Here is a 16,221-nt window from a genome sequence, read left to right as displayed (position 1 = left end):
TCAATCTGTGAAATTAAATGTCAAATAAATTCGCGGGATTAATGTAATTGGTGATTCGAATTGTGCCGTGGCAGCACTGGTATCAAAATTCCTCCCTAGCAAACAAAACGGCATTTTCTTCTGCGCTAGCGCAGAATGCGGTAGTCGCGGAAGCGATGACTGTCAACGCGGAAATCGGTAGTCTTGTAATCGCCATATTGTTTGCACACACGTTGTGTTAACGATTCAGTAGTGATAATCTCGTGGTGTCGCAAGTGTTTGATAAGCCACGAGAGGGAAGTGTTGAAAGAAAGGTAAATAACTCGAGCCAGAGCTCCGAGGCGGCGAAACTGTCGTTCTGAATCGTGTTAGATTTATCCAGTAAGAACCATCGTGACGTGATCGACATAAACCGTGTTGTAAATCGATCGTGTCTCGAAGCTGTCCGTCATACGATTAATTCCTTAGCTCAGACACATCAAAAGTTTCAAGTATTCGTTACGGTGACGTCATCGACAGTTCTGAGGGATGGCCCGTGCTTACAAGCATCGCGACGCATCGCCTCTCCTCTTTTTATCTCCGTAAAATCGACCAAGAAACGTAAGCTAAATTCTTCGCGTACACGACGACATGATCGAAGAAACACGAAAGTGTTCATAACACTGACATTTCCTAGTGAAATCGTTTATACGTACACTTTGGACGAATTAATCGAGTGAAAACCTACTTATATAGAGGCATCAGGCCGTGAGTATTTTTTATTTTTTAGTGAATGATTCATATGTATGAAATACGATTATATATACTTATCGTGGATTTTAACTTTGGAACATGAGAAATGCCAGACTGTTCAAACGTATCTTTCTCTTTCTTTTCCTTGTCATTTTTCTCTCATTTTGTCTTTTTTCCTCATACGTTTATCTCCTTTCTTTTCCTATTCTGTGACCAATTTACTATCTCTTTCTCACTTTCTCACATTTTGGTCTCGTGAATACGGGGTTAGGTTACAAATCGAAACAGCTCGATAAAAATATTCAAAGTAGTATCCAAAAATGCTTTTGCATATTTTCTATGATATCATATCATTTTGAGACAAAATTATTATAAATATTTAAAAAAAAAAAGAAAATAAATAAAAATAAGTGGTATATAGTGATATAGTGATAGTTAAGAAAAAATTAATAAGCTATTTACATTGAATTATGATAAAATTTTCAAATTACATACTTTGAATTCTACGAGGAATTTTGAATTTTAATTTTTAAAATTCATATGATTATCGAAATGATTTAAAAAATTGAGTTAAAAAAAAATTAAATATGATAAAAACAAAATATACAATTATAATATTTTTTGTATGTGACTCAATGCTACATAATATAAGTTTAATTACAAGTCTAGTTTCATTAATGAAGCTTAACTTTTTATTATTAAATTTATTAAATTTACTTCTTTTATTGTTTATTAATTTTTTATATTTAATTCATGACAATATATACGAATATTGATATACGAAAAAATTGAAGAATTTCGAGAAGAAATGCAAGATGGCGATTTCTATTTCATATTCCCGTATTTAAATAATAAACAAATGATATTCTTATTTCTTATATTATTTCTTTTTTCTCTTTTGTTTTTCTTTTTCTCTCTATATGAAAAACTATAAAGTTCGATTACATGATCGGTTTCTATCGGACGATTCTTTTCTCTTCTACGGAAGAAACGTCATTTTTTCCGTATTGAATATATATATCGTATTATCTTATGTAATGCAACGAATAATGTATGATATATATATATGTATGTATGTGTATATATATATATATATATATGCATATATAACTACAAACCATAAGAGAATTTTATCGGTTTTATTAATCATGTTATAAGGTACAGATGTACGCAAACTAAAAGCATCACCACGTGCACGAGTATCTGATTATATGTCTATTTTGATATATATGTTTCTATATATTTCCTTGTGTATCATGAATTTTAGAAGAAACATAATCACATTTGATTCTTAATATATTTTTTTCTTAATTACAAGATGATTTAAGATAATTCATTATTCTAAAATATATATATATATATTTTGATCTTTTTTTTCTAATAATAGAAACCTGTTTTTTGCCTTTTATTTACTTTTTCTTTATATTTATAATTTAAATGGGAGGGGAAAAAAAATAAAAAGTATTAATATAGTGTTATTGTACACTACATAAATGTATGACATTATCATCATTGACGATGATTTGAATGCTAAAAATGCTAAAAGACATGTTTCGCCGCGTTTTCGTTGCGTAAATGTATAATCTGCTCTGCCAGGGATCCACGTGTACTGATTCCCATGATGTAATAGGCGTGATCAATTGATCGAATAATGCAAAAACTATTTTATTCTATTTAAACTATTTTATTTATTTCGTCATCTGTATTTCGAATTAAATCTAAATTATGTAAAATTATTATTGTAAATTCTATATCATAAATATTTAAACGTAATTAAGAAATAATAATTTATGAAGTAAAAATATAAATTAATTTTAATCAGTCTTGATTATTTTGAAGAAATATCTTTCTCTTGTAAAAATTTTTAAAAATTTGTAAAGGATATTTGAAGATATTGAATATAATTAATAAAATCATGCTTCGCGAATTTACTAGCGTGTTCGTATCATAAGATTAGTTACATAATTTCCAATTGTGCTCTTTATGTGATTATGTAACTGCGTTATTGACTTTGCGAAACGTAAAAGATGACCCGTGTAATTCTTTACTTAATTTTTCCACAAAATAGTTACATACGCAATAATTTTTTTCTTTCATTTTATTTTTGATTTTCTAAAAATTAAAAATAAATTTATATCATTTAGTTATTTATCATATATATATATATATATATATATTAAAAATATTATAAACATATTCCATGATTTAATAGGAGGATTTAACAGAAAGTAAATAATTTTATTTGTTATACTTCAAGGAAATTTAAGACGTTTTTCATATTGGTTTTGCGCGTCTGATGTATTCCGGTGAAAACTGGGATACTTGCCAAAACCGAGGAAAAAATGTGACTGCTTTCTTGATGCTAGATATTTGGCAAAGATTTGGATTCTTTTCCTGAACGATGCACGCGCGATTTTGTGCCATCATTAATTTTAAAAATAAAATTATAATTAGTTCAATTAATTATTGTGATAAAAAATCCTATACATTTTAAGTAATATATTTAAAATAGGATTTACTTAACTTGTGATGTAATTCCTTTTTTTAATTCTAATGTAGGTAATGTAGTTTCCTTTTCTTAATTCTTAACAAATATCATTTCTTCTTTTTAACAAATATCATTTTTTATCAGTCTTTTAATCATTTAAAAAAAATTGCTAACCGTAATATTTCGATTAAATTTAGAATCATCGGAATTTATTTTCGTTAATTGATTAATTCAATAAATACATCATATTATTATATATTTGTATGATATGATATAATGACATTGTTTCATATTCTACTTAAATCTCCTGCATAATTATTTTAATTTTATTTTTTATTCGAATTTTTTATTCAAAATTTACATAAATATAAATAATAGATTTTAAAAAAAATCGATTTCTAGAGAAATTGAAAGAAAAGAAATTAACAATATTATATTGCTATATAAAAATAAATATAAATAAAACATTAAATAAAACGTCAAATAATTAAAATATTTATAATTGTGTTATTTTTATGATTTTTATGATTTTGCACTATTATGTGCTAATAATTTATTAGATTTTTTACGAATTTAACTTGGTCAGTATTGTTATAACATAGTTAAAACAATAATACTTGTTCAAAGCAGAACGCGTACTTAACCTTTCTTCTTCTTCTTCTTTTTTTTTTTTTTTTTTATCAGCTCAAGGTCAGTTTGCTTTTTTTAGCACGACCCAGTAACCTCTGGCATTTCTTCATTTTGTATTCTCATTCTTCTTTGCGGAATTTGACAGTTGGAGTATCGACGGTAATATTCCTTCTTCCCTTTGTAATTTATTCTACACGAAGACTAAGCGGATCGATATTCGGTTGATCGCATAACGCAATGCGGTTTCCGTTTCCAACGTTATATGAAGATTCGTTATTTCTTTGTGAACACCAAATAGATTCTTCTATAGAGAAAAAAAAAGGGACAAAGTGAAGTAGTTCGCACAAAATGCAAGGTTGACGCAGAAACTGAAAATCAGTATGTTTTCTTTGTTCTTTTGAAAAGAACAGAATGCTTATCGATTTAATTTTTGATGTAATTATATTTGTAATATATATCATTTGAATTATTTAGGATTATTTTAATTCATATATTTGAAGTCAGATATGAAGATTAAAGCGTATTGAATTTTGAAAATGGAAAAAGTCCGATAATTTTATTTTCATGTAATTTAGATTTTTTGAATCAGATTATTGTTATACAAATCACATTGTAGATTCAAGTTTGTTGTATTTCGAGAGATATTTTTATTGCTTAATTCTTTCAAAAGTCTTCTTATCTAATGTTCTCAAGTGGCTGATATTTTATGATTATGAAGTTACACCAGTTTCTTCGTATTCAATAACAAAATCTATTTACAAATTTAGCAATCGATCTTGATAGAAATCAATAATAAATTTAGTTCATCTCTTAAGTATTTCAAATTATTCAAATATATTTACTATCACGTTTAAGTTGGTTACGCAGAATTTATACTTATCAAGTGCTTCTCTCTTAAATCCTCCTCAAACTCGAGTAATCATCAATCGGTAACTACATTATCTTTGGTAAGAAAAAAACATCCTAACAATAGCATTAGAATCATGCAAACAGGTTTAAATTCTTCTCGGGAAAGCTCAAACGCACGCTCGAAATATCTTACGTAGACTATATCAGCATTTTAGAAAATTGTTTAAAAATTATCTCAGTCGATACACTGACCAATCTCTCTTACATTGTGTTGGAATTCAGGAAGGGGTTTCTATAGAAGAAAGAAAGAGAGAAAAAGAGAGATTGTGAGACTGGTGACCCGGGTGCAATGTCGTATCACCGTGGGGGCCAGGCGGGCGCCGTAGCAGTTTCGTACAGCACCAGTCCAATGGCACCGCATTCTCCTAGCAGACGATGTTCCAGCAATAACAGCGGCAACAACAGTTCCGCTATTGGCACCTCCACCTCGAAGCTGAACACCTACAGATCTACTGCTTCCTCGTCGATCTTAGATCGACCAACAAATTTCTACTCGACATCGTCGTCGACGTCATCGTCGTCGGGCAGCTCGGGCTTTCGTTCGAACTATACGACCGAATACAGGCGATCCTACTGCCCATCAGGCAGGTGAGTTTCTTATCCTCTTTCGACAAATTCTTTCTTCTCCATGTGTGTTCCTCCTGTTCAGGATTCTGTTAATGGATTCCAGGGATCGGCAATCACGTGCAGTTTGGTTGGAATTTAGGAACAAAGATGTCTAACCCTTTGTTGACTATTAATTTTAAATAATGATATACGCTTCAAAATATTTTCTGATGTTTTATTATTATCTGATTTATTGGTTGAAAGTATATTAATTGTATTTGTTCTATGAAATGTTTAAGATATGTGCGCAAAGGGTTGGTTCTTTCGGTGAATATGTGGAATATTGATACTGAAAAGATGAAAATTGAAAGAAGTCTAATAAAGAGGAAAGTTAGTCAAAGAAGAAGACATTTTATTACCGTCGATACTCCGTTCATGGATGAATGTACTTCCCTCAATTATTCTTCTTCTCAATTATTTTGTCTCTTTGGATCATTAAGATTGTTTTCTTTATTACTTGAATGATCTTTAAAAAGCGATTGATTGACACCAAGGGCATTATGTACATTTGATATCGCATAAAAATTAAAATTAAATTCATAATTACCAGCGTGCTGCCGATCCTGAATTTCCTGACAATATACGAGATAAAAGAATTGTTAATTAAATGGTTGATACTCGATCGGCCCTACAGTTTCTACTCATCGACGGGTACGAGCATCCGAAGGAGTTACTTATCGGAATACAACCGGTCTCGCTGCTCACCCACAAGGTGAGCAATCCCCATAAACAGGGGTATAAGGCAGTCGGAGTCAGTAGCTACAAGATCAAGGCCTCGATAAGTTTTTATCGATTTTATGCATATTTCCTTGATTTCTCCCATTTCCAGTTATAATTTGATTAAATATTATTATCTCTCTCTGGTTTAACGCTCTGCCGATTTGCTTTTTTTGACATTTATTTTTGTGCTAGTATCGTAATATAACGAGAATGATCCTAAATTAAGGAATCAAATAATAATAATAACAGTATATGTAATTTTGTATAAGTTTTCTTTCAGTGTATTTTAAATTTTACAATATATATTGAACTAAAGATAAATTATACCTGTAATTTTAATTAAGGCGTTGGATTCTTACTTTCTCTAAGTTGTTATTAACTTACTTTCTGAAACATTGAAATACATATATATATAATTTTTAATAATTGATCGATTTATTAATATCTATCACTAATAATTTTTATTTATTTTTCTATTATTTATTTTCAATATTGCACGATCAATAATATAAATGCTTAAATGCACAATCGAAAATATTGAATGAAATTTAAAAATTTTCTTCAAATTTTTGTGCAGTTGCTCATATAGAATGTGCAATCTTATAACCTTGCTATATCATAAAGATTCTATTTTTATATAACATATTAATATATCTATATAAAATAATGCAAAAGTAACATAAATTGTTTCTTTTTATTTAGATTTCTAAAAAAAAAATGCCGTGTAGATATGTATTTAAGTTAAAATTTTAAATTTGTTCTGCTTTATTTCTGCATCATCACTTTTTGTATATATTTGTTATATTTTAACTTTTAATAAAATTAAATGCAAATATTATTTATATCCTTGATGCTTGATGCATGACTAATAGCCACATTTAGAATGAAAATTTTCAAATGTTAGGAAAAAAAATATCTGGTAACGATTGCTGAGAGTGCTAATTATATTGTGCTGTCGGCAGAGCGTTTAAAGCAACATCAATTCTTGTTGCTCAAAGAGTATGTAATTATTTCGAGACGATAAAATTCCCTCGATCTTCTCTTCCTTTCTATCTACTTTCGTGTCAATTATGTTTTTCTATTGCGTAGAATATGATTAGAAACTTTGTATTAAAATAGTTATGGGATGCATATTGTAAACATATCATATATAGTGGGCAACAGGTATTCCGACAACACCTTTTTACAATGCGTCAATTACTTTTGTCCGTGTCACAATGATCCAATTAGGGAGGTGCGGCACATAAGTCCCTATTTCTATGGTATGGTCGAGCTGACGGCAAAGGTCGAGGTCGATGGTAAATAGGTACAAACTTGCATTGGCAGTCTCAGAACTAGTTATATATAATTCCACGGGAAATCTTGTCTGTCCACTTGCCCCTGATGCAAGATGATATGTATTTTGTTATGTCCTTTGAACTAAAAATTTATCCTTTTTTTAAATGTAACATTAAATATAATAATTAGAGTTTTCAGATTTGTTAATCACATTGTAACTAAAAAACACATAAAATTCGAATAACAATAATTATTTATTATCCTTTATTTTTTGGATTGATTTTTGACATATTATAAAATTCTTAAAATTGGATATAGTTTTTTTTTCTAATTTCTATTTTCAAAGTTTTATCTGCTAATACATAATATCACCAAATTGTTTGATGGAATATAATATAATATCTGGTCATCTCGTAAATACATTGGAAATTCATATAAATCATTATTAAATGTTATTATATTATTATTATTAATTATTAAGCATAAGAAATTAGTGCAACAAAATAGGAAAAAAATCTATTACAAATATTGTAACATACTTGTACAAAATTTTCAAATTGTTTGACTAATCAATGTTTAACTTAATATAAAAATGTCTAGAAACTAGTTCAATCCCCATGACATGAAACAAGAAAATAAACAATCACGTGAATATAAATACACATCGGACAGGTTGATCGCGATTGACACGATGGAAGCGTGGTGGAAGACCTTGACCTCGCTTCGAATTGTCTTCTGGTGCAACGTGTGGCGAGACAAAGAGAAAAAAACATTTACTTTCTCTTCGACATCTCGTCTCATTTTACCGCAATAAGATATCTAGCGCACGTGTTCGCGCGCGCGAAAGATGCGTATATATTTTAAATATCTAGTGCGTGTTCCCGACACTATTTCCAAATCCACGAACGGTGCCACGTATCTGATTTAGTAACCTCCAAACCTCAAAGAAGATCTGGTCAGCATGTAGGCCAGCGACATCGACCTATCCGTTCATATATCGATTTTTTTTCCCCTCTATTCCATCGAGAGAATTATTTTTGTACTCATGGATCATTTTATATTTTTTTAATCTTCCTATTCTTGAGATTTGAACAGTTCTTTGTTGAAACAGTTTTGCATCCTTCTGTTAATATTTGTATGAATAACGAGGATTATTTGATTTTAGAAGAAGAGTATATTTTAGAAATATACTCTAGTCGTAGAGATATTAAAGTATTTTCGTAATTGAAAAAGAAATTCGTGTTAATAAATTAATAAAATTTGCTTCTTAATTTATTTCATTATTAATTATTACTAACGCACACATACAAAGAAATTGCTTATTCATTTAGTGTGATTTGTGGGTGCGTGTGTTTATGAACGTGTTTCCCATTGTTGGCCGGTGATTACGTAATTCGAAGAAAGAGAGGGTAGTCCTTGGCCGCGGGCCCAGCCAAATGAAAAGGATGTTCGCAATATTCACATTGACTGAACGTTTGCAGGTCAGTTTCGTCGTCGGCATACAGCAGTACGGGTAGCGGTAGTGGTACAGCTACGAATGTGACGACAAACGGAACCAGTGGCACTAGATTCGGCTTGTCTACATCGTCGTCCTCATCGAGCATCTCTGCCGGCAGTTCGTCCAGAGATAGAGGGATCCCAGAATCCTCGTCTAGACTAGAAATAACGGCGGATTTGATCAGGTATTCGCCATCTGGTTATATACCGAATATCCGTCAAACGAGCAGCACCACTGGCAGCACTAGTGGAATCCATCATCATCATCACCATCATCATCAGTGGAAGCATCATTCGACCGGTTCGTCGTTGACGGAGTTGTTCGGTGGTGACGATCGTGATATAGCCGTCGAACGTACCGGCAGAGATCATCGTCCGGAGTCGTCGCTCTCCTCGTCCTCCTCGTCATCTTCCTGCGCCGTTGGTGGTGCACTCTGGTCCAGGTCGAAGAGAAGGCCACTGTCCAGCAGCACGGTGCTCAACAGCGGGCATGCACGCGCGGACAGTGCCGCGTCGCCTGGCGAGGTAACGATTAACGAGCGCGGCACGATCCGCGATCTAGACGAGGACGACGACGATGACGATGACAACAACGATGACGAGGACGATAATAACACCGACGACGATCAACACAACAACAACGGCAATAATGGGAATAACAGCGGTGGTGCTGAGGACACTTGTGATTCCGGTCGATATGGGCTAAACAATAACAACCGCGACCGAGACCACGACCACGACCACGACCACGACCACGACCGCGACAGCGATGACAAGGACGATGACGACGAGGACGACGAAGACAACAAGCTGAACAACCGGCATCATCGCCAACAACAGCAGCAGCAACGCGGTGCTGCCCATCGGATCGACGAGGTTTCACCAGCTAAGCGTAACCTCTTGTCGTCTATTCCCGGTGGCGGTGCTGGCGGTGCTGGTTTGATCGGTGTTAAGCTCGACTTGCTCACTAACCTAGCCACTAATCCGAGTAACGGCGAACTGCTGATTAACAACAACGCCCAGAAGATTATCCAAGGTGTTGAAGAAAAAGAGGAAGACGTTGAGATCAAAGACGAGACTGGTGGAAGCCGTGGTGAGGTAATACACGGGATCAACGACGCTGCCATCTCTATCGACGCGATTGCGTTCCTTCGTGGTGGTCGTACCGGGGATCCAGAGAGTCTTGAACACGGTGAGGAGCAACGGACCGCGTCTACTTCGTACGATATCGATCAGACCGGGTTCGTAGGCGGCATTACGCCGCCCATCTTGCAAAACGGCGTGGCGGGAAGACCGTCCGGTACTTATGGGGACGACCCATCCGTGCCTTCTACATCCAGGAGACCGGATGGTCACTTCTCGGGGACAAACACTGCCAGTAATCTGACTTCCTCGTCACCCACTGCACCGTCCACGGCTCACCAAAATCTCTATCGCGGGGTCGCCGATCAGTTTGTGAGTGTTCCTAAGTAATTTTCGTTAATTATTCAGTGGATGGATATCATAGTCTCTTCTCATAAAACTTTTATTTACCAGAATCATCGATAAATGTGTGTTCTAAGAAAGAGTATAATTTGCACAGTATATATATTCATAGTGCACTAAGTTTCAATTGAGTTCTGCAATTTTTTTTTTTAAGTATTTTATAGATATTTTTCCATTTTTCAACATCTCTTTTTCTATTTTAAATCTTTTATTTCATTCTAATGTTCTATTATTAAAAAATATCTGTCATTCAATGGCAAATAGTAATACTAAACGCGGCCAAAAACGTACCACCATCTTTTCAATATATATTTATGTGTGCGTGGTTATGACGCATCACTGTATTTCATGACTCGCCATTTTTTCGACTTATAGAGAGTTCAGTGGCTCGTAGCGACACCTTAGTGATATATATATGCACACACACACACGCGCGCGCGCGCGCACACACACACACACAAAACTCAAATACATATAAAATACATAATAGTGGTGGTAAATGGAAAAGGAGGGACAACGTTACGTTGAAACGTTAGCTTATGTATGTACTTTCATTGCTCGTTTAGTATGCGTGTTACGAAACGCGTTCATGTTTTTCTTCGAGCACACACAACTCTGTTCGATGGTTAGTCGCGAGAGCTGCTTTTTATTAATAGATCGGAGCTCTCCGGGAAGGGGAAAGAGAGAGAGAGAAAAAGAGAGAGTAAACCGGCGATCAACGGATGTCTCATAACATAACGGTACCTAGTAATAACGGGTGTTCTGTGTCGGAGTACTTATGCGTATATATATACATAGTACAAGTTTATCTTGGTTCATCCGCTGCTAGAAGCTACACCATTTCTGCGTGGGGAATGTCAGTGAGCGATATGCATCTCTTCACGACACGAGCCATCTCTATCCTCAATGACAACGAATAGTGTGCCAGTTCTGTATGGCCATGAAGTGAGAGAAAACTATCTAAATAGGATATCTTTGAATATATACGAAGAAATTCGCATTTAACAGCAGAAAGTTTTGTTCGATTTGCACTGTGATTATTTGATTTTCGTGCCGTTTTTAAATCTCTATTTTCATAAATTTAAAATATTTCTAACAATATGACAACCATTTGTTCGTTAAATATGTCTCGCAATGTAGTTGACATAAATGAATATGAAGACAAAAAAAAATTGAGTATAAATTACTTGATACGCAGGAACTGGCGCTTCTTGAAATGCGTCATGCAGTCGAGTTATAACGTGTAAACTGGCTTATATCCAATTGATAGGCTGGGGGTTGTGGTGCGTGTGGGTAATAATTATTTTGCTGTTCGTGTACGCGTTCCTGCTGGGTGTTGCGGCTCCTCTGACGACCCAGAAACATGTCTCTTCCGGTGTGTATACAATACAGTTCGGCAATTCCATAGTGACCACGCGCGCTACTCTCCAGCCTCCAGCCATTTGTTTAAAGGTGAGTATCCATGGAATAAAGAAAGAGATAAAAAGAATATACTTAGTTTCGGGCAATGATATCGATATGTCGTTGTGCACTGTTTTTTCACGGTTATTCAACCTGTTAGATATTTACGCTGTCTTTCCTTTTCTGAATATATTATATTGGACATACATTTGGAACAAACCATACGCTGAGATTAAATACATCAAAAAATGTACGTACTGTGTGGAATTTCTTATCTTTTAAAACCAATGATGCATAATTACTAATCTATGTAATCTGTCTAAAGCTAATCGATTTTTCTGAATAGCACGTATTCTTAAGGTTATATCGACTTCGTGGTATATGTGTGCGTGTGTTTATATGTATGTGTGTATCGTGTGTGTGTATACGTACGTGTACATGTATTCATATGACATGCTCTTGTACCGCAAGCTAGACACCGCCACCATTAAAGAAATATAACTAGCCGTGCTTAGAACAGCGTACGCGACGATATTTGACGGTTTTTGTCTTCTGTAAAGTCTTCTGTAGAATCCTACAAAAATAAGATTAGATTTAAAAAAAAATAACATTGATTTCTATCTTACAGGAAGGAAGCCCTACGAACAAATCGGCTCGTAATCGATTACAGGCGCATCGCGATGAGCGATGTGGACTAAACGGATTACGAAATATCGGGAATACAGTAAGTATATGGACTATATATATTTATGAATAAATTAAGAATTATGAATATCGAAAATTGAAATTGATTCTTATTTTTTTAATAAATTTTTTTTATAAATTTTTACAGCTGTTTCCAATTAACGATTAATTATAAAAGAACAAATTTTTTTATTAATATTTTTATTTTGCAGTGTTTTATGAACAGTGTGATCCAATGTTTGAGCAATACGAGACCATTACTGGAATATCTGCTGAACGAACAGTACCTCGCTGATATAAACACTACCACAAGTAGTATGAAAGGAGCATTGATCAAAGCGTTTAGTCAGGTGATACATGAGTTATGGGAAGTGGGTGGTGATCTCGTGGTTAATACGACGGCGCTCAAATCTCAAATACAAAGATTCGCACCACGTTTTATGGGATATAGTCAACAGGATGCTCAAGAGTTTCTTAGGTATCTATTAGAAGGATTACATGAAGATGTGAATAGGGTGACGGTAAAACCACAACCAATACACACGGATATTCCTGAAATGTACACGTAAGTGAATTTTTAATTTTATCTATGAAGAGAACATAAGAAAGAAATTTGATGATTAATTAAGATTTCTATTATACACTAATTTTTATTTCCTTTTATAAATAGAGATAGTCAGAAGGCAGTAGAAAGCTGGAAACGCTACTTACGTAGTGAAGATAGTATGATAGTGGACGTTTTCGTTGGTCAATTACGTTCGTCGTTACATTGCACTTCTTGTGACCATGTGTCAGTCACATTAGATCCTTTCTGGGATCTCAGTTTGCCAATACCGGCTAGAAGTGGTACAGTGAAGTTGAGCCAATGTTTGGAGCATTTCACGCGAGAAGAGGTGCTCGATGGCGATGAAAAACCGACTTGTTCTAAGTGTCAGATGAGGAGAAAGTGCACGAAAAGTTTCAGCATACAAAAGTTCCCGAAAATTCTTGTTATTCGTATCCTTTTTCTATAATTTAAATCAAAGTTAAACAGAAAATATATAAGTTCATTCAATTTGATTTACTATCAACTATTACATTGTAATAGTTAATTCAAGTCTTTTTAATATTTTTTTAATATCCAAAAATAAGATTGTATTATTTTTTTCATTATTTCCTTAATGAAATACATTACAGACTTAAAACGTTTCTCACCAATGGAACGATTCCGCAGCAAGCTAAATGTGATGGTAGATTTTCCATTGACAGGTTTGGATCTCAGTGCCTTTGCTGCGCCTAGAGTTCCGGGTTGTACGTACAATTTATATGGTGTCGCGAACCATTCGGGCACAACACACTCCGGTCATTATACAGCATATTGTAAGCATCCATACTCGGCAGAATGGCACGAGTATAATGATAGCCGGGTGTCCGCGGTTCCAGCGCGATCGGTCGTTTCCAACGAAGCCTACGTACTGTTCTACGAGCAGCAGCCTCACAGCTCTCACTTGTAACCTTACGCCATGCTTAGAATATGAAAAAAACGACCATCTTGCCTCTCAATACCTCAGTCCAGCATATAGTATAAAAAAGAAAACCGACAAAGAGAAAAGAAAAAATTAATAATAAGTGAAACTATACTTTATCGTGTGGTATTGAAAAGCGACTAAACATTGAACGTTGAGGTCGTTTTTATCGAGTATAAAAAACGGATCGTGTGTGTATTGTGTGACTATTGGCGATAATCATGTTCCATTAAAGCCAAAATTTTGTTTTTCTTCGTGGTTAGATATATTTCATCGTGGTCCAGTCATTTTTACTTCGGCTTCTTTAGAAACCAGACACTTTAGTGCATTTTCCGATACAGAGGTTTATTATAAATAGTCCTCTAAAAGTTAATAAGATGCTTAATATGAGCAAACATTTTCAGAAGTTAAAGTTACAAGCAGAAGATCGTACCAGAATCCTGGAATTGTCATTTTTTGAATTTTCATCACTTTTTTTCTTACACTTTTCCCTATTTTTCTCTATATAGTTTCTTTACTTTTTTTGTATGAAATAAATAATCATGTTTCAAAAACGAGATTTGCCAGATAGATTTAACATAAAAAATATAATACATAATACATATAGTATATTTGATATTTGAAGTAATATGAACAGAAAATCATGACTTCGCCAAAGATCACGTATACGGAATAAAAAAAAGCGCTTCGGATGTCTAGTTACTTTTGAATAGACGATATAGTAAAAAAAAATACATCTATCCTCACTCCTTCACTGAACACCTGGCAATCTACAGCTATTTACTTTTGTAAAATATTTTGTTTAATAATATCATAGTCAAGAGTTATTTATTTAATTTATGGAAAGAAAAACTGATAAAATATTAATATATTCGATATGGACGAATATAATATATATAAATATATATTATTATACGTATTACATACCAATAAAAAATAACAAAGATTAAGGGAAAAAATGAACAAATCAAATGGTTTTTCTTGTGTCGTATTATAGTTTCCGTTCTTACCTCTACAAAAAAAAAAAAGAAAAAGTATCAACGTTAGTAAATTGATCATATTCAGGCAATCGAAAAAAGAAGTCTTAAGCAATGAGTCTAAAAAAATATATTTAAAAATATTATATTTAAAAATTATACATTTTTTTTTCTATTTGTTTATCTATAAAAAATATTTCATCATTTGGAATTTACGAATTTTTAAAAATTGAAAATCGCATTCTTAATATAGCTTCATTAAATAAACTCTTCAAAAAACTCAATAAATTTTTTGATATTAATAAATTATATAAAATTTTTCACCAATTATTCGATTTCCATTGTAAAAATTGTTATCACAAATATTGAATTATTGTACATTATGAATCTTCCAATCAAAATGTCCTTTTTATCCTTATTAATTATTCAAAAATTTCATAGGAAAGATCAATGGAAAATTAAAGTGAATTTTTATCATATTTAAAATATTCTTTTTGAACAACATAAAATTATTTATTATTAAATAATATAAATTTCATTATAAATATGACTAACATTATGTTTTTTATTTAACGTAAAAATGATATAAATTTGCGATTTTTTAATCAATAATTGCGCAAGCGCAAAGTATCTATCAGACATGAATCTTGCTTCTCAGTCAATTCGCGACAATCGTGATGCGAGATTCGCGATACAGATGGCGATGTTGCGCTTGCTAAACAAGTTTGCCACGCGTGCCGGCGAAATAGTGGAAATCGTCGTCTCGTTGCCGGTTCGTGTTCGTCAGTTTCCCCTTCGTGCACATATATGTCTGTGAATTGTGGTATGCGCTGGACATGCAGCCCATATACATGTACACGTGCCCCGGGGGGTAGGGTTTCTAGATCCCTTGTTCTTTCCGTCGCGAAAAGAAGGGCTTTTTGCAATCGACTGCCAGTCTGTGTGCCTCGAATTCGTGAAGGAGACACGGTTCGAGTATGTGAATTTGACGATACGTGGACAAATAGTGTAACTTCCGTTGTAAAGGATTTCTGAGTTACATGTTCTTTATTTTACGTGAATTCCTGCGAAAAAACTTGCTTATTCGCGAGTGATATTAATGCATCTGATGCAAATTGTTCATTAGATTGTTGAAATAGCCTGATTGATGTCTCGAAATTTGGATTCGAGAAAGAAATTTACGATCAGTAGTGATGAGAACAAAGTATTCACGAGCAATGGCCGATATTCAAGAAATTATTGACTGTCTAAATCTATACGTTAGTACAGAAATATATTTCAAATACATATTCGAATTTTTGATATTTCTACAACAATTGATAAATCCTAC

At 33.4% G+C, this 16,221-nt stretch overlaps 1 protein-coding gene across 7 annotated transcripts; it reads left to right on the top strand.

Annotated features, from left to right (window-relative positions):
• Positions 1-143: 143 nt before the first annotated feature.
• On the top strand, positions 144-15,167 carry LOC122717303 (ubiquitin carboxyl-terminal hydrolase Usp2-like). 7 transcript variants are annotated; one of them, XM_043941243.1, is made up of 9 exons: positions 144-293; positions 4,961-5,326; positions 5,979-6,056; positions 8,824-10,294; positions 11,684-11,776; positions 12,354-12,449; positions 12,622-12,974; positions 13,080-13,405; positions 13,586-15,167. In XM_043941243.1, exons 2-9 carry the CDS (start codon positions 5,028-5,030, stop codon positions 13,900-13,902), a joined length of 3,033 nt encoding a protein of 1,010 aa, XP_043797178.1. In that variant the 5' UTR covers positions 144-293; positions 4,961-5,027; the 3' UTR covers positions 13,903-15,167. The 7 variants fall into 7 exon arrangements, with proteins under 7 accessions (XP_043797178.1, XP_043797179.1, XP_043797177.1 ...); XM_043941244.1 differs by having other exon boundaries at positions 144-579; XM_043941242.1 differs by having other exon boundaries at positions 144-726.
• The last annotated feature ends 1,054 nt before the right edge of the window (positions 15,168-16,221 follow it).

Source organism: Apis laboriosa, unplaced genomic scaffold (assembly GCF_014066325.1).
Source record: "Apis laboriosa isolate Shangri-la unplaced genomic scaffold, ASM1406632v1 scaffold4_cov146, whole genome shotgun sequence".
NCBI lineage: Eukaryota > Metazoa > Arthropoda > Insecta > Hymenoptera > Apidae > Apis > Apis laboriosa.
The sequence above is the reverse complement of the archived record's forward strand: the minus strand, read 5'-3'. Positions and strand labels throughout refer to the sequence as shown.

What these genes read in the sequence shown, in the direction of transcription:
- LOC122717303 (XM_043941243.1), top strand. Translation starts at nt 5,028, where the DNA reads ATGTCGTATCACCGTGGGGGCCAGGCGGGCGCCGTAGCAGTTTCGTAC. An exon ending in TCCTACTGCCCATCAGGCAG is followed by an intron (nt 5,327 to 5,978) that starts GTGAGTTTCTTA and finishes TCGGCCCTACAG; the next exon opens with TTTCTACTCATCGACGGGTA. An exon ending in GCGGGGTCGCCGATCAGTTT is followed by an intron (nt 10,295 to 11,683) that starts GTGAGTGTTCCT and finishes CTGACGACCCAG; the next exon opens with AAACATGTCTCTTCCGGTGT.